The sequence below is a fragment of the Neodiprion pinetum genome, chromosome 3, assembly GCF_021155775.2.
Source record: "Neodiprion pinetum isolate iyNeoPine1 chromosome 3, iyNeoPine1.2, whole genome shotgun sequence".
Taxonomy (NCBI): Eukaryota; Metazoa; Arthropoda; class Insecta; order Hymenoptera; family Diprionidae; genus Neodiprion; species Neodiprion pinetum.
In genome coordinates this window covers 42427920-42453334 of record NC_060234.1, presented here as the reverse complement: position 1 = coordinate 42453334, position 25415 = coordinate 42427920, and the positions used below count along the sequence as shown (strand labels likewise).

The 25415-nt window shown below is 45.0% G+C and overlaps 1 protein-coding gene across 4 annotated transcripts in view; it reads right to left on the bottom strand.

Moving 5' to 3' along the window:
- Positions 1-25415, bottom strand: part of dac (dachshund family transcription factor) — a 184290-nt gene that overhangs the window by 70640 nt on the left and 88235 nt on the right. For all 4 annotated transcript variants that reach the window (XM_069134496.1, XM_046616829.2, XM_046616830.2 and 1 more), the window contains 2 exons: positions 19403-19625; positions 15569-15628 (listed from right to left, as the gene is read on the bottom strand). In XM_069134496.1, the coding sequence (XP_068990597.1) occupies positions 15569-15628; positions 19403-19625 (283 nt within the window). The remainder of the gene's footprint in view (positions 1-15568; positions 15629-19402; positions 19626-25415) is intronic.

The following is a 25415-nucleotide window of genomic DNA, read 5'->3' as shown; positions in this document are numbered from 1 at the left end:
CCCCCAGCTTCTCCCCCACCGTTCTTCTCCTCTTACATCCCGCGGTACAATATCATATTCCGTTCCTTTCGTTTCATTGTCTGGCAAAGCCTACACTAATAATAAAAGATTGCTACCCTGGAAGCTGCGCTGTATATACATATATATATATATATATATATATATATATATATATATATATTATATATAGTTATATTATATATATATATTGTATACGTATATACGCTCAGCTCCGTGAAACGGGAAGCACCGAGCTCGGGGTAAGACGAGGAGCAACGCCGACTTGCCAACTTTGGCACTACGTCATTCGCCAAACTCGACTTACTTAATACCGCGCCTAAAACTTTCAAATTCCATCAGGATTTAATATTCGACACACGCCGCGATTTTTCGGTTCCATGATACTCGGTCCAACATCCGAATCACTGGATTTGTCCTGCTCAGATTTATTCTACAGCATTCGAGTCTCAAGTGTAACTCGTACAAATCTCATCGCAGAGAGAATTTGTAGTTACGTTAATTTTACCAACGCGTATGGCGATCAAACATGTCGGAGGAAATATATTATTGAATAAAATTACGGTTCTTTGCTAAGTGAAAAATTTATTATTCTTTGTACGGCTGATTTGTTCGCTGCAGGGATGTAAAAAGATGAGGACGCGGATTCTGGAGGTTTGTATTTTTATTAAATACCTACTGCAGCAGGCGAAAATCTGTTGTTTTCGAGGCGGAATGATTGACGGATTGTGTAGGTCAATACTTTGCTCCTGCGTCGCTGCGGCATTGCGCGAATTCCGGCCCGATCTATAAACTAATATGACCACCGGAGAGGGAGAGAGAGAGAAAGAAGGGATGCGCGTATCCGCGTTCAAACCAGACCGCATACCTACCTCAGAGCCAATAATACATAATTAATTTTTTCGCAGGGTTGAAAAAATGAAATTAATTTTGCACCACGCGCTTTCATAATTTTTTTGACCCAACTTTTTTATTTCATTATTATTATTATTTATTGGTTAAATGTTTTCACTGCGTTATACACACCATCCGTCCACCTCCAGGGGTGCTCAGCAATTAAAAACATGAGATAAAAAAAAAAAAAATTAATACTTTTCCAACACATCAAATTTGACTATTAAATATGAAAATTAAATTAATTTCATTCATTCAAAAATAACCCTAATTTGTGTAGGAATTCTGTTGCTGGTTGTTTTTCAATGAAAAGTGAAATTTCTTCACCTATATATATATATATATATATATATCGGAAAAACATTTTGTTCGCTATAATTCGTCAGAAATCCTTAGTAGAAGAAAATAATTACAAGACCATCGAAGTTGTAGCTCTGAAAATAGGTCTTCGGACTTTTAATTTCTATTTTCGTTACACGTCATCAATTCGCAGCGATACTCGCCCATTCGCTTGTCGAAAACGCGGATGAGTAACCCTGGAGCAGCTCGCGTGGCTCGCACACCTGAGTCGAAACGATCCGGGGGGTCGAAATTAAATATTTAGCAATCAGGGGCCGGGCCGAGGACGCCCCTTTTTTCGAATTGCCTTTGTCGGCTAACCTGCACCCCGTATTTTCGCCCCACGTGCGCAACGCTTCGCCCCTGCAGTTGCCGGGTTTTCCCGTCGTCTGCACCACGTGCTGCGAGCGTTGATTTCTGCCGCTCGCTTTTCAATCGCCGACTCTGCACGACTTGCGAGATAATTCTACCGTAGTTATCGAAAGGCGGGGGTGGAGGGTAAAGAAAATAGGGCTGCTATATCGGATTTTTTAAAAACGTTAGAACGATTTATTTCAGAGAATTTCAAAGTTTAGGTATTCGAAGTACGTGAGCAAAGTCGGAATCTCGAAATTCAGATTAGGATCTAGAACTTTGAAGATTCTATAGTTCGGTTTTCTGTACTTTGACAGAAATTATAATATAATACCTTGTTTACTCAAACACATTTCTGCTTCAAATCGAACGAAGGGATCTGAGAAAATGTTTCTTTATTACGCTATGTTTGATGTATTTTCGAATATATCTACATTTTCACCCCAGCCCTTAAAAATCGAAGTGTCGAGTTATTCACAAGGCGGGCGAAGGACACCGGGGCAAAATTTACCGCTGTGCTGTAGTCAAAAAGGATCGATCGAGGGTTCGTGGCAGAGTTAGCCGAAGAAAAGTTTGAAGTTGATATACTTAGCTGTGGTGCAGCGCGATGAATTATAAAACGAGGGAAAATTCCCACCCTGAATGGGAGTTAGATGGATTATACGAGTGGCTCGGCGGTGAAAACAGGCCGACAGGTGAATGGCGATTGAAACGTTAGGTGCGCTTTCGCCTCGGTTTCCCCCTCAAAGAAATACATTAACCGATCGAGCCGGGTCGGCTGCTGCACGCAGATCACTCCGGGGATTTTCGAGTCCATGTAAGCGTTCCCATGCAGACCCGGAAGACCGCACGCGATCTTCGATCATTCTTGCCGCCGTGGTGCAGAAAAGGGTGCGAATATCGCGTGGATGATCGCCGGATGGGTGGAGGTGTTTTCGAAAAGGCGAGAGTGAGGAAGAGTGAAGGGATTAACGCGAGCCAAACACCAAAATCGAACCTTTACTCAAGGTTTCGAGTGAGCATTACTTTGACGAGGAGTCTCACCATGAACCGCCGGACAATTTGCAAGCCACACCGTGTTTTGGGATTCGTTAGGCTATTCAAAGTTTATCGAAAACAAAAATTTAGGAATCAGAGATTTAAAAAGTCGAATTGACTTCGACGAAGAAGAGTAAAAACGCCTGTGATTCGTAGAAAAAATACCAGACACCGAATTGCAAACACATTTGTTATAAAAAATGTTAAAGAAAACAGAGAGTATTCTGCTGATTTGCAACTGAAATAAAATTCACCTTCGAAGTTGACGGTTGAAACGGTGATTCTCAAAATTCAGCTTCGGTAAAACTTCTAAAAACCATTTACTATCTTGGTTTTGCCGCAGCACTTTGTCACCTGGAGGTGTCCTCGGAGTCTCGGTGTTTTTGCAAAGTGTCAAAGAATCTCGAGTACGCCGACGGATCGAAGGATAGAAGAAGATGCATGGAGTTGGAAGGAGAGAAAATAAAATGAAATAATATCCAACAACCCCGAAGAAACACAGCTTATCTTTATTTAGTGTAACCACACGTCCTCGCGAGGGAGTACCTTAAAAAGTTCGTCTAATAAAACCCGGTCCCATTTGTCAAACTGGCTTCGTGGGTTCTACCCTCCTCCTCCCCCCCCCCCCCCCCCCCCCTACCGCCCTGAACCGATTTCTCTCTCGCTCTCTTATCACGTCTTCCTTTCTCTCGCTCCCGGTTTTATGACCGAGTCTCCCGTGCCGCACGCTCCTTCAGGACGCCGGGGTTGGCGACTTCTCCTTGGCGGTGGTGGTGGTGGTGGTGGGAGGTAACGAAATATGTAAAACACATCGAGACTCGCGAACGCTGACATCTAAAATAATAAAAGTTGCCTTCGTCATTTGTCAACGCTTCCTCAAGATGCGACTCTCTACCTCGTCGTAATTTTGTGATCGCAGCTGTGCCTCTCGCCACTCTTTCGTGCCTACCTCGCATCTCTTCGCCCCGCTTCCTTCCCTCGCCTCCCTAACTTCCCCCTTCCCCCTTTCGCCCCTACCTCGTTGTGTTTTCTCTAGCCACTCGTTACTCCGGCATTCGGAAGCTGTGCAAGTTTCATCCCTCCTTCTCAGGGCACAACGTATCCCCCGCTTCTCCCTCTTACTACTCAAACAACAGTCACTGTACCCGTTCAAAGATAATAAATACAATATCGCGTACGATACTAAAAAGGTGGAATAACAAACGCGGTGAACAGTCCTAAGCGATTATATCAACCGGGTAAGCTTCTGCTCTCATACGTGGAAATTTATCAATCGGCACTGTTTGTTGATCCTGCTACTACTACCGATACTGCTACTGCTACTATTACCCTCAACGTGCGCATGCGGCGAGACATTTCACACGGATCATGTCGACGTGTCTATTATCGTTTTGTCGGTGGTTGATCAAGGTTGGTATATATGAGACGAGATAATCCACTCGGATGCTCGTACACGAGAACTCGGTATTTGATGGAATTTTGAATCGAACGATGCTCCCGAATCGCAGGGCACGGAGATCTCTTCCCTTGCGCTCGTGGAGGCAAAAATGCAAGTTGAACAAATAAGCGGTGATAAAAGTCCCGGGAATACATCTGGAAGTAGGAACCATCAGTCAGGCGCCATATGTACCATTCATTCGTCCATGGGATGCCGGGTAACTGTTTCCATCTCGAGCCTTATAGTGCGCCGGCATAAAGTTCCTTCTTGGCTCGTTTCGTTCGGGATGAGACTTAAAAACGATTTGTCATCACGAACGTAAATTCACTCCCTCTATCTTCCTCTCTTTATTTTTCCACAACAGAGAGAGAGAGAAAGGAGAGAGGGAGTCGCTGTCACCCCGCGTCATTTCTCTCTCTCTCTCTCTCTCTCTCTCTCTCTCTCTCTTGAACGGCGTAATATTTCACCGTTTTATTGGCCATGCGCGGGGAGGCTTGCAACGCCATTGCGGGCCACTCAAACTTCTGGAAGTTATTCAGGCCTAAAATACATCACGAATCAACCTCGATGCCGGTGCCGTTGCTGCTACTGCCGTGTTTCGTTGAGTTGTGGATCGTTATTTCCAAACTTGTCATCACACTCCTCTCTGCCGTTAATCGAGTGTAAACAATCAGGCGTAATGACAGTGCGCTAACCAACTTCCGCTGCCATGCCGGAGAGAGGAAGAAGCAGTCAAGGGTTGTCGTTGTTGTTGTTATTATTATTATTATTCGTCAACTTTTAACCTATCAGATTTTTCGAACACTCTGTAACATATCAGACATGTTTTTTTTTCGCTGAAAAAGCTCTGACAACGTTAGTCTTTGCCGTTTTGAAAAAAGATTTAATCGTTTCCAAAATTGATAATAAGCAACCGGAAACTAAATAAAAAATTTTATACCCACCTTCTAAAATCTAAAACCTATGCAACAAGCATTACAAATGTGTAATTATAATCCACGTTAAAATTAAGCCCGTCCAACTTTCAAGCCATTATTTTGAAAAATACCGAGAAGAAACCAGACGGCAAGTATTATACAATTTTTATTTAGCTAAAAGCCAACGTGGATTGTAGTTTGTGAGGATTTTATCCCGACAAGAGAACTGACGTTTATATCTAGTTTCGGGAAGTAATTAAAATTTTTTAAAAATGTATCTATGAACGCTTTTTTCAAACGAATATCCAAATCCAATTTTCGCGAGGTATGAATTTATCGCGGCAGGTTGAAACAAGTGTCCGAATCGACATCCGGTGGTCAAGTGCCGCTCAGCCACGGTCAGATGGACAATTATTTACGATATTTTTATTGACGAGCCCCGGGTGTTTGGCGGTCGTATTTAAAATTTAATATTTCTCCCTCCGCGAGCCGCGATCCGAAGAGCGCCGCCCTTTCGCCGCTGCCAAAGGGTTAGGAGTTTGCGTTTTAACTACTCGCTCGAGGAGCTGCGAGCTCGATCCCGAGCCATTTCATAAATGTCGTCTGGCACATTTGTTCCCCTACATTATTGGCCACTCGCCGCATCTCCGTACGAGCTGAATATTATTTTATTATCGTCCGTATCGCTCCGAGACTTCGGTCAAAACTGATTCCCATGCCGCCACGGCGTTCGTTGGCTACCGTCTCGAGCCGAGAAATTGCTGTTTGCATTTTACCCCGCGGGAGCTGCTCGCTCTTCATTATAACTCCTCCTTAGTTTCGCCTCGACGCGACGAAGCGTCGGTATCCTGCTGTATTTCACTCAAATCGCCGCAACAATTTCACCGGCTTTGCAGGTCTTTGCAAATTCTTCGACCACTTTCTCGCCGTGCCGAGCAACCCTTAGCCTCGAGTGTTAACCCTGAAAGCCTGCAAAGAGATCTGGGCATTGCACCAAAATCGATGCTTCTCACTTAGGATCGACGACAGAATGCAGAGAACGATAATAAACGTCTCGCCGACTCGTCGTCGTTTATTACAGGTATCCGGGTGCATTGTATCTTTCATATTTTATCACTTCTATAACTGCTAAGGAACGAGTCCTTCGTCTCGTCCTTTACGCTGTAAATAATCAATGTAACGACTCTACTGTGCAGAATTGCCGGGCTGCTTCGATGCCTCCGGGCATGACTGCAAGTTTGCACGTTGATATTCATACGCCTGTAACGGGAGAAATTTCTACTTATCGTCGATACGCAATCCTTACTGACTGTCATTTTTCATCGAAAACCAGAGAATAAAATTCCGGAAAACGTAAACAAAATGAAAATTAATTTTATACCTGATTCTTTTCAACGTAGACTTTGAAACGAGCTTTATAGTTTCCGGATTGACTCGACGCTGGCCTTGTTCGAGAGTTGTCCAATTCGGAGGGTTCGGATTCCTGCAGCTACACCGGCTGTACAGATACTTCAACGATCATTGGAATAAATTAATGGACACGAAGGGGACCGTTCAGCCACTCCACATTCGAAATAGCAGCGATTTTTATACCTTTGTATTATACGTATATTTAAATAACTTCTCGATTGGTGCAGAGGGGATTGAGGCAACGTTTGATACAACATTAGTTGAAAATAGTGTTTATACAAGCCTTGAAAACTCACTGTCACCTGTTATTTTATTCCGTTATTTAAAATTTTTTTCATTACTTTTACCTGCTGACGTATCAACTGTTCAATTTCAAATTGGGGTTTCGATTTTCCCATCGCTACAACCAAGGTGGCATCGAAGATTTAATCGACTGTCAGAATGGTGAAATTAAAAACGTTTATAATGAGACGAATCTCGCACAAATGTCAATTAAAATGCCAAGTTCGAATGCGGCATTTAAGGGTAAAAAACGAGTGTAATTATTTTCATCTCGGGGCGCTTGTGAATATTACGATAAAATTAAACTTGCACATGATTTTCGCCTCGAGCTGATAAAGCGGCGAGCGGAGTATCGCAGACTCGATGTTAAATACGACGGAGAAGAGTTTCGGCCACTTTTCATTAGGATCGTAATGTATGGGGCTATGTAAATTGAAGAGGCTACACAGTTTTACATATTTCAACAAAATCTGGCCTCCGGTTCTCTCGATGGGGCGATGAGAGGACGCGAGGGGAATCCGGGAAGGGTATCCGCGCTTCAAAAGTGCAACGAAAGCGTTTTGTCGAGCATTTTATGAAACGCTTTAGAATTGTAGATTCTCTCCCGGTGCCGCTGCGATTTATAGTCCGGGTGTCAGACGCACGTCGGCGTTGCTCGTCCGACTTTCGACCGGATGTCGAGCCGAGCTTGCGGGATTCGACACAGTGTTAAACGTTCCCGAGGGAGTTTAAGGACGAACTCGGCCCACCGCCTGATCCAAAAGTTAGGAGAGGATAAGGAACGACGTTACTTCCGCCGATGATGTTGAACCAAAATTATTCCGAGCTGATACGAGAGCAACACGAGCCTCAATTTGACAAAACGTTTCACAATTGGAACGTTAAAAATGGTTAAACTCTGATGTTTTTGAACTCGTTTTAAAAATGTTCAGGCAATTTGCAAAACGATGTCAAGAGCGTTGAAATCGGCGGAAAAACGCAGCGGTTTAAGATAATTTCGAAGGTTCTAATTCTAAGACCTGGCCTCATTGTTAAACCGACAATATTTTAGCTTACAGTTTATTTCAATCGTGTTCACCTCCGCATTGGCGGAAATAACACCGCTAGAGATTTTTCAAACGGTTTCCTTCTCCTCTCCAAACTTTTTGTCCAGACGGTGGGACCGGTTGATGGTGCTAAAAATTCAAGCTCCTCGATCTGGATCTACCCCCGGATAAGTTTCGCGAAGCTTTTCCCTCGAAGAATTATATGCCTCCCCCCTCGGGCGGCAGGGTGTCAGAAACATTTTAGAATTATGATAGATCTGTATAAATTCGGGGAATTATGATATTCCGCGGCGGCGTAGCCGGCCTCGAGTCGCTATTGGATTTCAATTGGAAAACGATTATTCTTCCGGAGTGACCGCGCGAAAGAACCGAGGATCGACCGCCGGGTAGTCGGCTGCTCGTTTGTCACCAGAAGTTAATACTCGCCCCCTCTTCGACCCTTCCTCAAGTGCTGGTCGCGTCACTTTCAGACCATAAAGACGTTTCCCTCGCTACCTTGACAACTTCTTTTGCAAAACCACGCGGCGCGACGAGAAGCCCGGGAAAAGTGAAAAGTTCTGCTTGAAAAATATGGTGATTCAATTTAGTTACATAGTCCAGACTATGAAATTTTTGTAAGAATTTGAGTATCGTTGCAGTAATCAACTTTTAACCCTTTATTTACTCAACTAATTTTTTCGTAACATCTGCCAAGTTTTTTGGTTCAAAAGTAAAAAAAAAATAAATTATTGCAAAAATAGCACGTGTGAACAAATGGTCAAAATTCGTGCTTTTCCCCGAAAGAAACCATTTTCTGATAATACATCATAAAAATAGGAATGCCAATTTTTACACAAATTTAATACGCATCAAAAATTTTTTGTTCTTATTGTTTTTGTTTGTGCGCCATATTGGATCCGCTATTTGGAATTTTCGAATTTCGAATTCAGATCCATAATCAGCAACGCCAAAAGCCCGTGAATGCAAAATTTCAAGTGAATCGGATTCGAGGAAAAATGTATGCATAAAAGCGTTAATATTGTTCAGAATCTCACATCTGTGAAAAAAGTTTAGTGAACAAGTTTCAGAGAATTTAACAAAACTTGTTTTTTTTGTTTTTCGGTAAAATCTCACCCCTATCAGAACGTCTTGCGGTTTTGACGTTTCAAAGCCCAAAGAGTGACATTTCACTGCCCAAAATTAAGAACGAACAATCTGTGATTCCGTACAAAAAAAAAGTGTTCCAATTTCGGGTTCAACGGAACAGAAATCCTTGGATCGAGATAATTCGACGCGAGAATCGCAGGATCGTCTGCCTGCGTATGCAATTAATAAGTTTCGAATCGCAGGGCAAACGAATCCGGGCTATTTGACCTGTATGCATATCGTAGCGGATCGGTGGTCAGTTTTACGGGCTTCCGAGGGGAGAACAAAAGTGAAAAACCCAGGGGCCCCCCAGCAGGGCCGTATTTGCGGAGGGGCACGGGTGATAACGCGCGGGCGTCGTGTTTATCTTGGAAAACGGAGGGCTAGACGAGCAGTCGGCATCGCGAAGCGACGAATGGACCGCAGCCACGTGGTTGGGGGATGAGGACGGCCAGCGGAACTCCGGACATTGCAAATATTGGTTAATTACGAAAAGTGCCGCCGCCCGAAGCGGAATTGACTCTCCGCGATGTTTTTTCCGCGCCAAAATCGCGGACGAATTTATAGGCAACGTTTTTTTCCCGGACCGAGGAAGTTTTTTTACAACCGAATGGAATTGTGTCAACGTCATGACCGAGAGATAGTTTTCCACTTTAACGGAAGAAATTTGAAGATTCCGGGGCGGGGGTGAAATTCCGAATTTTTTCGCTGCCGGAACTTAAAGTGAAGAAATCAAACTTTGGTGAAAGATCAAATCAAGAAAGATCAAAGGTTCGAAAGGTCCGAAACCCGATGCTCAAAGTTCCGAAAGTGCGAAAATGAGATAATTTAAAAATCTGAAGTGTGAGTATATTTTAATTTTCAGAATTTTACTCTATCGAAACTTTATTTGTCGGAATTTTGCTCTACCGTATCTTGAATTTCCGGAATCTTGCATTTCGGAACTTTGAACCGTCGCGTCGGGTTTCCGGCCATTCGAAACTTTGTTGTTACGTCAAAGTTCGATTTCTTTACATCAAGTTTCACGACCAAATACTTCGGAATTACGTCCTTTCGGAACTTCAGCCCCGCCCCAAAATCCGATAAACTTACCAAAGTACCATTTCATTACTGTGATCAATCAGCGACTCTAATGATTCGGTAAATTTGGCTAACAACAAGTAGACTTGATTATATTCTTCGATCAAGGTTACCAAATTCTCATGTACCTGAAAAACATACAAACTTTTCATCAATCTCAAAGCAATCGTTCGATTGATATTTTCGTGAAATCAGCAAGGAAAGATTGATAAGTCCGAAAATTGATGGTGTTGGAAAAATCGGAGGTTTCTTCTCCCGGTGAGGGTATCCGGCCTCCGCTGCAGAATTGCGATCGCATGTCGCGGGGGCATAAATAAGGCCCGGGGTAGCGACAACTGAGATCCCCCGGTAATATACTGGCGTGTGTACCGCTGAAGGGGACCATTTAATAACAATATATCTTAGCGACCACAATGCTAGAGTCTCCAGCTCGCAGCTAGTGGATGCTCGCTCCTCCGGCTCCAGCAGGGAATTCGCGAGTCCTCAAGGCGAAAAGAGGCTATTGTGCTTCGCTCCTGCGGAGCTGCCGGCTGCTGGGTCGAGGCATTTGTTCCCCGTTGATTTAGGGCAAACGGTATAAGGTTGTAATTAAATTCTACGCCTATGCTCTTCACCTATGCGCAGCGCTATCCCTGTATCACCTTCGCGCCTTGTACCTATAATAGGTGCCCACGTTTGTCGCCGTGAAATTGCAATTAACGTTTCAACGCGATGCTTCATTTCTCCCTCTGCGGATCCGTTTGCCTCTTCTACTCGCCAAAAACGAACTCACTACTTGCGCGAGGCAAAATACTACTAAACGAAAAGTTGTTAATTTGGGTGATACTAATGAGGCCAGCCTAACTTTCCGCTGGGACGAGTTTCGAGCCATCTAAACATTGGAAAATGAATTTTGTTGACGTGTCAATGTCAAATTGCTGTTCGAATAACTTGAAAAGTAGACCACCGATAAAATACTAAATTTAGCCAGTTTCAAGCTAAAAAAAAGCTCCGTTGGTTGAAACCAAAATCATGAGAATCCGTTGATCCTCTCTCGAGATATCATCGTTTTTATTTATTTTTCATGTTGTTAATCGAATAACTTGAAAATTAGCGGACCAATCGTATCCGAAAACTTATCAGTTTCAACTTAAGACTAGTCCAGTCGATGCAGACCGAAATCATCCAAACCCATTAATTTGTTCTCCAGACATCGTAGGCACAAAAATTGATGACACACATACATCTGCATGTCGATTCAAAAATGGTCGGAGGTGATTCTCTGGGCCTTGAAACGTCAAGGTTCGGTGAAAACTCGACTTTTAATTTTCGAGGTAATTGAAATAACCTCCCTTATCCTCTATTCCTAAGGTTCAAAAAAGGAACTGACCGTACGGTACGCGAACAAAAATCATGAACCCTCATCCCCCTCCGAGGTACAACTGCTTACACTATATTTTTCTCTCCACATTATAGTCGGAGAGGAGACAGACAGATGTTGCAGAGCGTGTATATAATATCTTCTCTCATGCAGACACGGTTTGTTTGAGAAGTGCAAAGCGTAATCGGTTAACGCGAGATATTCAACATACACGGGCGTGTACCGCACATGGGGACAAAGACTAGACGGCGAGGTGACAAAATGGTGATTAATTAAAAACATAATTAGTTTTCCGCAGGGTGTAGCAAGAGGCCGGCTGGAGTTCGGGCAAACAGGCAGGCTCCTCCCACACGTAGCTAATGTACCGTAAAATTGTCATTCGACAACGATTTTTTGTCTCATTAGACGGTTTTCTGGTATTTTCGCTATTTTCGGGTATAATACGGGCGGTATGAAAACCCGGCTTTTGTACGCGCCTATTGGCAGGAAGTCAAGGTTCTCTTGGCCGCAGGGAGCGACTAACGAGATGTTACGGCCCTCCTGTCCCGCGTCAAAATACCTACCTCCTTTTTTTTTACGCTTCTCTCGACGTCTTTTCCGAAATCTGTATTAACTAGCAGCGATATTATACGCGCCGAAATAGCAGCACGGTATTTCATCGACACACGCATGGGTCTGTGTATCGACAAGTGATCGACAAGTCTTCAACTTCCATTCGCTATTATTTTAGGTACCAAAAAATCGGCATGCAAAGGATCGCGCGGCAACTTCCAGGTAGGGAATCGAAAACCGCTCGATCGTCTTCGGAGAAATCACCGACTGCATCCAGCGATCGACGGACGAAATTCCAGCTTTCCGAGAAGTTCGAAAATCGATCCTCGAACCCGTTTGGTATCATCCGAATTATACCGCGTGCATGGATTCATTCGACTCGAGCTTGTTAAGTCGCGGGAATTCCGGGCTTGGGTAATTAATCACTTGTCGGAATTCTCCTGTCACGTGACAAGGCGGTTATGTTTCTCTACTTGATATACCTAATGTAACGAATCCATATCCGGGGTAACGTGAAACGATCCAACGGCAATATTCAAATCGCGGGGCTTAGGCCGTGTAATATTCCTACCTTTACCGACCAAGCAAACTCACCCTTCTTCCTATACTGAATGAACAAACACATGTCAAAAGACCACACTTTTTTCATGATTTTCGGGATAAAAATGACTTTCCGACCAAATTTTAATTCTTTTCATTTCTTTATCTATTTGATATAGGAATAAAAAAGGGTGGGTTAGCTCGGTCGGTAAAGATAGGAATACTACGTGATCTTAAACAGGTCTCGTGATTATTCAATCGGGGATTCGCCCGAATTCTGTATATAATATAGCCGACTATTATTTTAGTCTAGCTGCGTCACGATACGATCAGGAATTGTTCAAAACTAGCAAAAGAAAAAACAAACCAATCAGGCAACGCAAAAACGGGATCGCAGCAGTTTTTGATGTTGAATTATCATACTACACGTATATAATATTATAATTCGTCGAGGAACTGTGACTCCACATTTCTTTTTGTCTTTTTTAATTTTCTTCTTGCATTTTTCACCTCGCGTTCTGACGTCGCAACTCCGCTGATTGCTGTTCATTTGGAAGTTCCAACTCCCCGCGGGGAGCTCGGAGAACCGGAAACGCGGAAGCTCCCCTCGCTTCGTCGCTAATCATCATATCTTGTTACAACCGCTGACAAGTTCAACCAAAGGCCCGCTATGCGCGTGTAATATTAATCACAACGCGTGCTCCGTGAACTCGAGCCTGCACGAGTGCTCAAACACCTTCAACATCAACCAAAAACGCCTAATTCATGACATAATATAACAACCAAATAGAAATCCGAGTTTCTCTCATTTCTTAGCCCCAGAATTACTGTCTTCCGAAAAGCTTTTCCTAACCTAACCCAACCTAACCTAACCTAACCCAACCTAACCTAACATAACCCAACCTAAACTAACAACCAAATAGAAATCCGAGTTTCTCTCATTTCTTAGCCCCAGAATTACTGTCTTCCGAAAAGCTTTTCCTAACCTAACCCAACCTAACCTAACGTAACCGAACCTAACCTAACAACCAAATAGAAATCCGAGTTTCACTCAATTTTTAGCCCAAGTCTTCCAAAAATCTTTTCAACAGAAGCAACGCTGCAAAGCGTCGTTACAGTCCAATTGACGGGCTGTTTCATTCGATTCGATAAGTTTTGTCGACCGTTTGGAGAAAAATTTTCGATCTATTACTCGAGGAAACTTTCGCTCCGATTAGAAACCGTATTCACGCAGTGTATTTTCATGTTGCGAGAGCGACTGAGATGAATTAAACTCGGTATCCGGTAATATTTCTTGTTTAAAATCCCTGCAGTTCACGATTCTACCGTGTATCACCGGAAACGGAGCTGCGACGTGGTTGAAATATGAACGAAGTTGGTCCGCGCCTGCAGAAGCCCGAAAGACTTCGTGACTTTGTGAATATTATTTTCCGGCAGATGTCTTTTCCGATATAAGACGCGCGTCACCGTCGTAATTAATGACCTTCTGAGGTAGGTAGTCAGGGTGGGTGGGAGGGGGTGATAAGAACGGCAAACCCTGGCCGAGGATCACGGCTAACGGGGAGGAGGCAAGGAGGGGATGGATAAGCGACAATGCGCACGAATTATAGCGTAGAATGACTGGCTGGTTTTAAAGCCAGGAAGCCGACATTAGCAGAGTTGCGCATTGATAGCGGGGAGAGGGACCCGTTTCTGCGAGAGACCATTAATATTACTTACTTCTGCCGTGTTGTATATGCCGTGCAACAGTATGAACGCAAACTCGGTGAGGGTTGACGCTGCGATCGCCCAGTTTTCGCGGAGTAACGTACTTTGTTTATATTTATTATCGCCTTCTTTGTAACCTTCGAGATGAAAAGTTGCGCACATCACCGAGGGAGAGAAGATTGAAATCAGCGAGGTGACAACGCGGGGCGAAAGGTGGACCGGCCGGTAGAGGGTGGCAATTTTCTCCCGCCAAATTGCAAATAGCGACTAAATAACTCGCGGTGTTTTTGTTACGAGAGTCGGGGAATGAGGCGAGGAGGGACGCCGGGGTGGGATTCAATTTCCAATTCAAAGCAATTCAAAGCTGTTCGCAGCCGGACCCTCCCGCGATTCCGCAGTATTGTCGAGTGTGACTCGAGTCGACTCGAGTCGTTTGACTCGACTGACCGCGCGGCGGCCTTGTCGGGAGGGAGGCACGCCTGTGTGTTCGTTCGGATGTCGGAAGGGGCGGCCGGTTGAATATTCATCGGAGGGGGTGTCGGCGGAGTTGACTTGTTGCAACTGACACTGATATAAACCTTTGTTTATCCGTGCAGCCCGATTCTCCTCGTCGGGTATTTAACTGCTCCGCGAGGTTGAATTCTGATTAATCGTCCTTCCCCGGGTTATTAATTGTTTGTCCTTTTGATTTTACAAGCGCGGTGGGCCGCCCCGAGCAACGGCCCCCGCATTCTAATCCCGATGATTTGTTTATGCTAATCCCTTCCTCCAGACCCGGCCGTAGCTGCACGGTGACGTTTGTCTCCCGGAACAAGACACCCGGGCTCCTTTAATTAAACTTACCCGTAGTCCCATTAATTGACCATCCGGAGTTTATAAACTCCCGCGACTTTGGGCCTCGAAGCAAACTTCCCGGTGTGCGTGCCTGCCGATCGGATCGGATACACGTGGGATATACGCGAGGAGTCTGAAAAAGGCGAAAAGGGCCGCGGATAATCGGGGCGAAACCCGGAGATCAACCCTTCCCGCGTTCCCAGTTCTACAATCCAATGATTTAATCCCCGAATGATGAACGGGACGTCGAGGCGATGATCTCTGTCCCGTGAAGTGACAAGCGGCACGGATCAAGCCGCTCGAATTTTCGGGGTAACCGGGGTACAAATCATGATGGCATTACTGCGTCCGAAGCCGACTCAACCCGTCAGGGTTTCGCGGCCGCCGCGACTATATGCCGGTAATGCTGATTTATCGGAGATGCAACGGTGCACCGTTGCACGGAATATATTTCATCGGCGCCTGTTTGTAATCGAGACTTTGTCGTTTTCCCGCGGGATTTGATCGATTTTCGTCGTTCTTGCTTCGACAAAAGAAGCGCAATCATCATCGTTCCCGAAGGAATAAGGCAAGTTGAATTTTTTTACTCCACGACGTGGTACATGTATATTTTATTTCAAAATTTCTATCCTACCTTTCAAGGTGCTTGACGATGTCCTCGTAGGCTGCTCTGCAGTTTTCCCAAATCCCAGATCTGCGAAATGACAGAAAATTTAATGGATGAGCGAAATCCGATGGATATTATAATAAATTAGGCGGCTGAGTGAGGAGAGGTTTTTAGTTTAAATGATTAGGTAAGAAGAGGACGGAGAAAAGATGTGAAATATTTGCTGTACGTGAAGGAACGAAGGTTGAAGTCGTTCGGAAATACGAAACGAAATTGCTAATTAACCGAGCCTCTTCAGAAACTCTGTTTGGCAAGAGTCTTTCCTTGGCATCCGGTTGTCTCGTGATATTTCGATCGACGCTCGTCGTTTCCTCGCCAACTTGTGCTCGCAAGACGCGAGACGAAAAGAACCAGAAAATAAGAAATTGAAGGGAAAAATAGCAAAAAAAATTTACGAAAACAAAATAACACGGCGTAGGCAAAGGCGGAGCTTTGATGTCGCTGATTAAAAATGTCCGTCGTCGAGCCGTGCAGTGCTAATCCATGAAAGCAATGTGCCGTACGCCTCTTGATTATGCTTTATACATGTTTATACAGGACCGTCGCAGAATCACCGGTTCGAATTTTTCGCTTGGAGTAAATTAACGCGATCTCTTCCCTCCACATTTTTTCACCACTTGTACTTCTTGTCATCTTTGAAATTGTCTTAGTTGTTTGAATTTAAAATTCGAATTCCATTCCTGGATGATCTTCTCATCACTATTCAGTTATCTATCGATGCTTGGTTATGCTTCGCTAGACCAAGAAAAGAATTCGAAAGATAGTACTTTTCTAGTGTGAATACTTGATCTAAGGGTAATTCGATGACGCTGAATCGAATGGTGATAATAATCTCGCAATCAACCCCCGAGATCGTTATAAAAAGAGATTAAACTGTTTAATTCAGAACCTAGTAACTTCTCGATCTTCGCATCTTCAAAAATAAGAGAGAAAAAGGTGAATGAAAATATGTTTGTAAACAAAGTTAGATTAACTCTTACTAAAGCAATATGTACAAAAAACCCGACATAAATACGAATTTCATATTTTTTGCTTTATTGGAAACTGAAGTTTTCGCTCACCGTCATTTAAATGGTTTTTCGTTTTTATCTCCCTTATTTCTAAAGATACGAAGATGAACATAAGATACTTTTTTACGATTTCTTTTGTCCCCAACAACTTTTGTACGACATATTTTTGGATAAGAATATTCGGTTCTGAATTAAACGGTTTAACCCTTTCTTTATAACGAAATGGGGGGTTAATAGCAAAATTATTATCACCATTCCATTCGGCGTACCCAATCGAGTTAACCTTGGATCAAGTTTCCGGATTCATACCTAAAAAGTACTACCATTCATGCTTATTTACCGGACTATTTCCTGCGAAAGTTTTCGGCAGCTCTGCCGAGCAGTGAGAGATAATCGTTCTGCTCTTCGTTTCTTGGCACCGTAATTGGCGGATCATAGATTCGAAGAAGGCAGGGCTTCCTATTTGCTCAGGGTGAACAGGCCGTGATCGAAAGACCGAGTCCAGCGAGTGGGTGACGAGAATTGGGAATAACAAGGATGGGGTTGCGCTGAATTAATCATATTCCGGTGTTTGTCGTGGCACCCCAGACGTAATCCGTCTTACCTTCCGAACTCACGCCTCGTGCGCGATATAGATTTGCATTTTAATTAAAAGCAAAGCGCTCTGAAATCATAATGCGGACACTGTTCTGTCTTGCGGTGTTCCACCTTCCCGCCCGTACATGTGTAGCCTATATTTGAAGGCGTATAATGTACGTGTGAATCCTCGACAAGCTGTGACTCGCGCACGTGTCGTGATTTCGCATATACTCGTCTACCAAAGCCGCGATAAACGATGACAATTTAAACGAAGGACGAGCAAAGAACGTGTGAAGACTTATTAACGATTCCAGAAGGTTGGCGCAAGGTGGTGAATCGATATTTTTGCTTAATTTAATTACGAGATAATCACACAATTTGAATATTTACATGCGAGATAGAATTACCAAAAACTATCGGATCTATGCTTTAATTTGCTTTGGAATGGTTAAAAATTTGGTAGATTCGTTCGATTTCACTGTAAGATACAGGCTTATTTTTGTTCTCAGAACTGTTCTACCTAATACAACTTCAAGATTTATCGCGATGAAATCAGCGCATCGCATTATTCACATTTCTTTGGGAAATGATACGCGGTTTATGATCACACTTGTGTGATTGTTGAAAAGAGAACTTGAGAAAATTGATGTCAAAATTAGCTGCAAGTTAACAATATTTCCAGTCTTTCCATCACTTCTACAAAATTTTTTCTCGTTGACCGCGTCATAGCGCAATTGAAAAATACTGTACAATTTGCCAACGTTCGGAACGTTTTTACGACCAGGATGGAAAAAGAGTGCAAAATACGATTCGCTCACTCGATCGGTACCGCATCGACAACCCCCGTCATAAAACGAACGCTGTCTGAAAGACATTTCTGCATTAACGCGGTTCGGTTAACAAATGCCGAGGATTAACCCTTCGCGCAGTGGCGTTCGAGGCGCGAAATCTTAATCTCGCCTCGTCTCAGAACCGCAGCTCCGCAGCGTATAAGACAGGGAGTGGGAGGGATGTTACGAGCAAAGGGTGAGCGGCAGTCTTTCCTAGCCGAAGGATTTCCCCGCCGCTTCAAAGATGCCTAAATATAGTTGAATTAGTACTCGTTCGTTACCGCTGAATTATGTACCTGGCTTAAGATGCGCTCAGGCGAGGGAGTTAAGCCCTCGCGAAATAATTCAATGGTCCCTCTCTAATTTCACCCTCCCCCTCTCCCCCCCCCCCCCCCCCTCCCCCCTGCCGCGACCCTCGCATTATACACCAACTCCCTATTTTTACACTTCCCATCAGCTCCCGATTTCCACCGTAGTCGTCTCTAACTTAATAGTAGTTCCGATGGCGTGAAATGAATACACCCCAATGCCGGCGGTGCAAGGGCCATCACCCTACGGCTCGAGGGCAGGTCGAAGGCGATGCCAAGACGTGAGGAAACGGACTTAGGAGCGAAGCAAGATCAAACAGTGTCGAGACCCCCTGGATTTCCACGGCTTCTTCGTCTCTGAAATCCTCTTAAAGTTGTATTCTTTTGGCCTCGCCAACTCGCATCCAGGCGCGTCATCGCGAGAAGAGGTACGGGGGTTGAGGATCAGAGAACTTAAAACAAATAAATCCAATTTCTCCCCCCCGCTACCGGATCCCTCTCTTCCCCTCTCTTTCTCTCTCTCTCTCTCTCTCTCTCTCCTTCTCTGTCTTGCTCTCTTTTGGTCCTTACACTCTCAAAAGTTGTCCAAAGTTTGTTGGACAGGCCCTCGGGGCTGCGATGATGGCGAGGGGCAACAACCGCGCCAATGGGGGAGTCGGAAAGTCGAGTTAATGAAAATGTTTCCCGCTGTGGTCGGTTATTTCCAAAATATTATTAATATAAGCCAACGGTGAATCAGATTAGTCTGACGATCTTTAGACCTTCAGTCGAGGCATTTGCTCGTTCCATTTCGCCTGAGACACCTTTCGCCCCTCCGGGCTGATTCCCCTCCCAACCCCGCCGCCAATTTCACTCCGAACATCCCCCCCGCCCCTCCCGCTCATTCCTTCCCCGCCATCGTCCCGAATTATTTTGCTCTGAAAGGATTTCGTTTAAATACCCCAAAAGCACGGAGCCGTCTTTTCTCTTTTCCGCGGCAAGACGTCCGAAAAGCTTGCTCAATTTTTGGATTAGGCTTCTGGACTGGACGCAAGTCGTATATGCCTGGATATAAAAGTGTGCAAATGGTCTCACCTTGCGATTGCCTCCATGTTTGGCATGTTAGGGTTGACCTTGAGACCCTGCTCGGCTCTTGCCTGAGCTTGAAGGTGGTGTGGCAGACTGGCTGGCGACAGGATCGCCGTGTGACCAGCGCCGGGATGTCCTCCAAGCTGCATGAACTGCATGTGACTCAAGTGTGTGGGTGGGTGGTTGTATCCGTTGGCTAGAAGCGGGGATTTCTCCATTCTTGGTACATCTGAAACAGGAATGAGAGAAGGGGAACGTTAGAAGATGGGAAGGTTTCACCGCAAGCACACTTCGCGAGCGCGGAATAAAGGATCACGAATTGAAAGCAGTTCGAAAGGAACAATTCGGTATAGCTGCAACGAAGACGAATCGTCGTTGAAAAGAACGAAAAGCGGTTCCCGGTGAAATCACAGAGACGTGTGGCTTGCGCCGTGTCGCGGATAAAGAGGTTTGATGGATCGGGGCTAACGCGTCGAGCGAACGCACCAGCCAACTTAACCAAATATCAATCACATCCTCGCAGTCTGCATATAATCCCGGGCACCGTGTATTGTTTGCTCTTCGACTTATAAACTCCAGCTCGCGTTGATGGATCTCCACGGTTCTCTTCTCCTCGAGCAGAGGATACGTGGAAGGCTGTTCGAAAAAATAACTGCAATTCAGTTCGAGTTTCGCTCGATTGGCAAGCACCGAATATGCAACTTCGGAGAGCCAACGCGTTTGGAAAGGAAATAGAGAGAACTGCAGGGAGGGTGGAAGGATCTTCGCGGAGAGATCAAGAACGCATTAGCAGGGGCGAGTCTAACCGTAGACGACTTATCAGTTGGCCAGACCTCCGAGTTTGGCTAACAAATGACAGCAGAAGCGAGGGAATGACATCTTGCGGTGACGGGCTCTGTGGGCATCAATCGAGACGCGTGACCGGGCATACATTATCGCCCCGAACCCAGGCAGGCGGGTCGTCGCGACGCGAGGCGCCGCTCCAGAGATCCGAGAAAGTCAAATACAGGAGGGGTGCCTGAATGGGAGACCCTGACAGAATTCGGACACGTTCACTGTGTGAGAAAGAAGAATCGCTCGGCTAAGTTATCAACTGCTTCCAGTCCGCGGGAAATATTGCCCCGCTTCGCGAGACCACCGTCGGTATATGCAAATTGCAAACGGTGCAGCCTTCAGACGTTGAGTCCTGACTTACAAGAGTGATTCACAGTGCTAAATTTGCTATACTGTTACAACAAACTGGATGAGAAACGGATGATGAAATGTCTACGATATTTTTCGTGACACGTCGAGCCCGATCGCTGTTGAAGAGACGAAAAGCTGTGCCGGTGGTGTAGCTCGGTTGGGTAAAGTTTAAAAGACAGTTGACTTCCAAAATTGTACTTGGGGTGAAGAATTAAAGTCAAGATTTCATGCACGGGTTAATTCAACTAAAAAACTACCGTCGCGAGGATGTAACATAACCTTAATAATTACATGGCGACAACTTAACACCACCGATCTGTGAAATAATGAATATCATAATAAGCAGAATGGTTAACGAATTGTGTTGATAGCGGATTTGCCACATTGTCATCCTTGTATAATATAATAGACCTTCAGATACCCGGCGGTGAATCTAGTCTGAAAGGTCCGATCAAATTGAAACGTGACCAAATCCGAAGACAATTACTGTCCTTTTTTACCCTGCTACACGGTGACGAAAACTGATCCTACTCCACAGTATATTTAAAAATTGATATTTCCTATACCGATGAACTTCCAATCGTTCTTCCATCCTGCCGATCAGAAATCATCGGTTCGGGGATGTTGACGAACGGACACTTTGGAAGGAAGCCACGGACCTCAGACTTAAACGCACCGCAAGCGGGGTGGAGGAGGTATAAGGTCGCAAGCAGCTTATTGTCATTCCGTTGCATAGCTCGTGGGCAATATAGAATAAACGTCTGCCTATTCATTACAAATTATCTAAATGGTAGTGATTCCAGGGTGATTCCGACCGGCTGGCCGTTTGACGGGTAAGTGGCGGGTTCGAAGAGCTGCGGTCGCGACCAGTGACTGTCGGATCGATGACTGGAGGTGGAGAACCCTCGAGTCGGGCCGCGTCGAGGAAGAAGCCTCCACCCGAGGCTTGAGAACCGCATGGGACGAGCGGGCCCCGCCGGTACCGTCCGTGACGAACCCTAAAATTGGACTTTACAACTTATAGAACGCGATTTGGACGCGGACCTCAATAACATACATTATCCTCAATTCATATGATTTAATGAAATCTCTCTAAACTCGCCGCTTAAGATCCGCGTCCCCGCAGCTCAGCTGCCCTGCTCGGTGCAAAATCCCAGCTATCGATCTCGCGGCTCGCATGCGAAATCAGCGATCGTTGCGTGGATTTGTATTCACGGTTGCACGGATGGCGTCCTGAACAAAACGTCCTTGCGTAGCTCTCGAGAAGCGTCGGAAGAGGTTAAGCTCGCGGGATTGGAGGATAAGAGATGAGTAGCTACTCTTGAAGACTCTGTCAAAGTTTGTTTTGAACGTCCGAAAAAGAGCCCAACCCAACCTTCGTTAACTTACCATTCACGATTAGCTTTCCCTCGACCGCTTCATGGTCTTGTCGTTTCTCCTCCAAATACAGGATTACGCTTCTTACGCGCCAACGAATTTGGCAAACAAAAGATGCGGATCGCCGAGGCGAGTCGGCAAGGTGGAAAGCGAGGGAAAGGCGGTGGATAGTCCTCTGCAGTGAACCTATTCGGAAAATCTCCACAATATGTTCTCAGACGGGAATTTCACGGTTTTCTCCCAAACCAACGTAATCATCTGGATATAACACACGATCAAAGCTGAGCAACAAATACCGACTTCCAGCTCAACCCACTGTTGGAAATCGAAAGTCGATGTCTGGTCGTGGTCTCGGACGAGACGGTGAAACATCACGTGGACAAAGGATCGATATGTTCGATATATCCTGTGATTTGGAAAACAGTTGCGGAAAAGATGCAATCGAAGCGATCGCTACAGTCGGGTTCGTCCTATAAGGCCAGATGATCGATCGCTTGATCGGAGATCGGCCTGGTACCTTCGTAAATTTGCAATTCTTATTCGTGAGCAAGAGTGAAGAGAGAGAAAGGGAGGGAACGGGGAAAGGTGAGGATGAAGAAAGGGGGGGAAGGAGGGAATGCGATCTTCGAGTGGATCTGGCCGGGCACAGCGAGGTCCGTGCATGCCACTGCAGTTATGTCCGACAGACAGCGGGCTGTATAATTATGGGTTGTCACCTCATCAGCTCGACGGCGGAGGGGGAAGAAGAGGAACGAGATGGGGAGAGGAGAGAGAGGAGAAGAGAGGCTAGGTGGAGGCAGTCTTTAGCTCAAATTGTATTTTATCGCTGAGACGCTCGCGTTTCATTCATTTGGCTTTGGGTGATTGGAATGACGAGTCTTTTTTACCGATGCGTGCAGCTCCTTCTTCTCGCTTCTCATACACCTTCGCGCGTTCACTTAATTCCTGGCCCAATCTGGACCCAAGTTCGGTGGGAACGCAGTCCGCGGGATCTTTTAGGGCCCCTGGGTTCTTCTCTTCCTGCAAGGATGATGAAACGCGGGGTTTCTCGGCGCATCATTTGCCTATAAATAAATATTTACCACGGCCAAATCCAGTTCGCTAAATTTTACCACCAAAAGCGCAAAAGTCTACCAAACGTGTATTCATTTTCTCATTATGTGGACCAATGATGATCGCTAAATTTTTTTTTAACTCCAATCTGCTCCGTTCGATGAATAATTTAGTTATTCAAATAGGACGTATTATAGACGTGTCATGAATTTACTAGGATCAAGGCACCGATTGCATCGTTACACCCCCCCCCCCCCTTCACTAACGACAACCAATCATCGCGTGAAAAGTATAACTCGAATAATTATAGACTCTTAAGGTCTGTAAAATGATCGCTTGATTCGGATAAAATTTACCGACACTCTAAGAAGAGCCTCAATTCTCCGAATAGTCATAAAACGTAATTTACATGGATCGTTGGTAAAAATAATTGACCAAAGAACGTAATAAATTTATTAGATTCCAGTGCACTTTTTCATTTGAAATAAAAATAATCTGTTCCCGAATGATCCAAATCAGTCAAAACAAGTAAATTTTTTCTGCGCAAAAGATGGCGGAACGAACAAGATCCTGGCTCATATTGTATCTCACAATAAAATATGCATCACGCATTCATCCACGGTTCTCAACGCCGTTTTCGCAGTGTTATAGGTATATGCATTAATATACATACATACATGTATAGCTATGGATGAATCCGCTCGCACAACAAAGAAACAAAGAATGCTCGCGGATCAGAACCCGAAATCAAACGAGGCCCGTAGGGTAGATGCGCGGACGTCTGAAATAGATAATTTGGCCAAGGCGACCAGCCATAATTTCATAAATTCGTAGCGTGTGCGGATCGGAGGGCCAGCTTCGCCTTTTTCGCATCTATATATATATCTATATATATATATCTATATATCTATATATATATATATGTGTGTGTGTGTCCATCCATCCGCGCCGCGGCACCAGACTCAATGCATGTATAATATTTATACCTTATGCATGTATGTACAGATATTGGATTATATTCACACACCCTCTCAACGCCTACGTATTCATACAAGAGGGGGTGCCCTTCTATCTAACCACACGCGGTCCAGATCTACGATTTAGAGCCAAACGATGCTTCTTCAAACCTCGCGATTCCGATCATGTAGCTCAGATTTCTAAGATAGATGTTTCGAAATTGAGTGGTGATTTTGTGAGTGATCCAGGAGAGATTTTTCGTACGCTATGTATGGATCAGAGTTTGAAACAGTTTTTTTTTTTTAGCAATTGCGAACAATTGATAACACAATGATAGGGTTACACTTGAAGGCGTGTATAATTACAGTGAATTTACTTATCGATTTTGGGAGAAATCCAGGTGTGCGCACGTTACCGTGTCATCTTTGTAGCGGGTATTCAATTTCGACGAATCTAAACTACCGTCGCGAAATAAGAAGACAAAACGCATCCGCGTTTCGGTTTAGGAATATCCCGGTGAATATCGCAGCCCAACACGGAGTGTAAATAACAGTAAGGCTGATTGTGGGCGTGGCTGACAGAACTCTAAAAAGTTTCGACTATATATCAAAAGGTTTACTGCCCTCGGATGACGCCGGGGCGTACGAGGTTGCGGACGTGGTGCATGGCAGCGGGATGGAAGAACAAATACCTGCAACTCTTCCCGTGGTCCTTGGCCGATCCGAGGATCGCGCGAGGTCCACGCGCCAGGATATCTCTTCGTCGTTAAAACGCTGAGAGAAACGAGCCGAGATGCGAAGAAGAAGAAGAAGAAGAAGAAGAAGAAGAAGATTTGTCGGTTCTTGAGTCAGAGGCGGCCGGAGGACTTCGGATTTACCGTCTCCGGGGAGAGAAACGTCTCAATGCGTAGGCATCGCGGTGATCCTGCAGCGGCATTCGCATACCTGCAGTCCAACTTTCATCCGCAAGATGCAGTAATAATTGTAACCATTTTGGACGGGTCCGCTTTCGTTCGCTCTGCTCCTGCGTCCTCTTATACCTGCCGGTCTCCTCGTCGAGCTCAGCCAGTCGGAAAATATTAATAACAAAATATGATATAATAGGAGGATCCCCTGCGAAATACAATACCTTGTTTATGCTACGGATCAACAGACGCCGCTACCGGTTCGACGGGAGTGCAAGGGAGAAGGAAAAGGAGCGAAAAGAGAGGGAAAGGGAAAAACGGGACTGCGAAGTATTGACGGGCCAGAAGACGCGGGACTGAACCTCCACCCTGGACTTCAAGGACGAAACCTTTTCCGCGGAAATTGAATGAGATGAGCAGATGCAGCGGAAACCTCGCCCTCGGCCTGCGGAGGAAGCTAGTTTTGATTTTTAGTTTTGATACCGATCTGCTGCGCGGCCGCAGATTTACCCTTGAGATTAAAGGCTCGAACCGATCGACGGA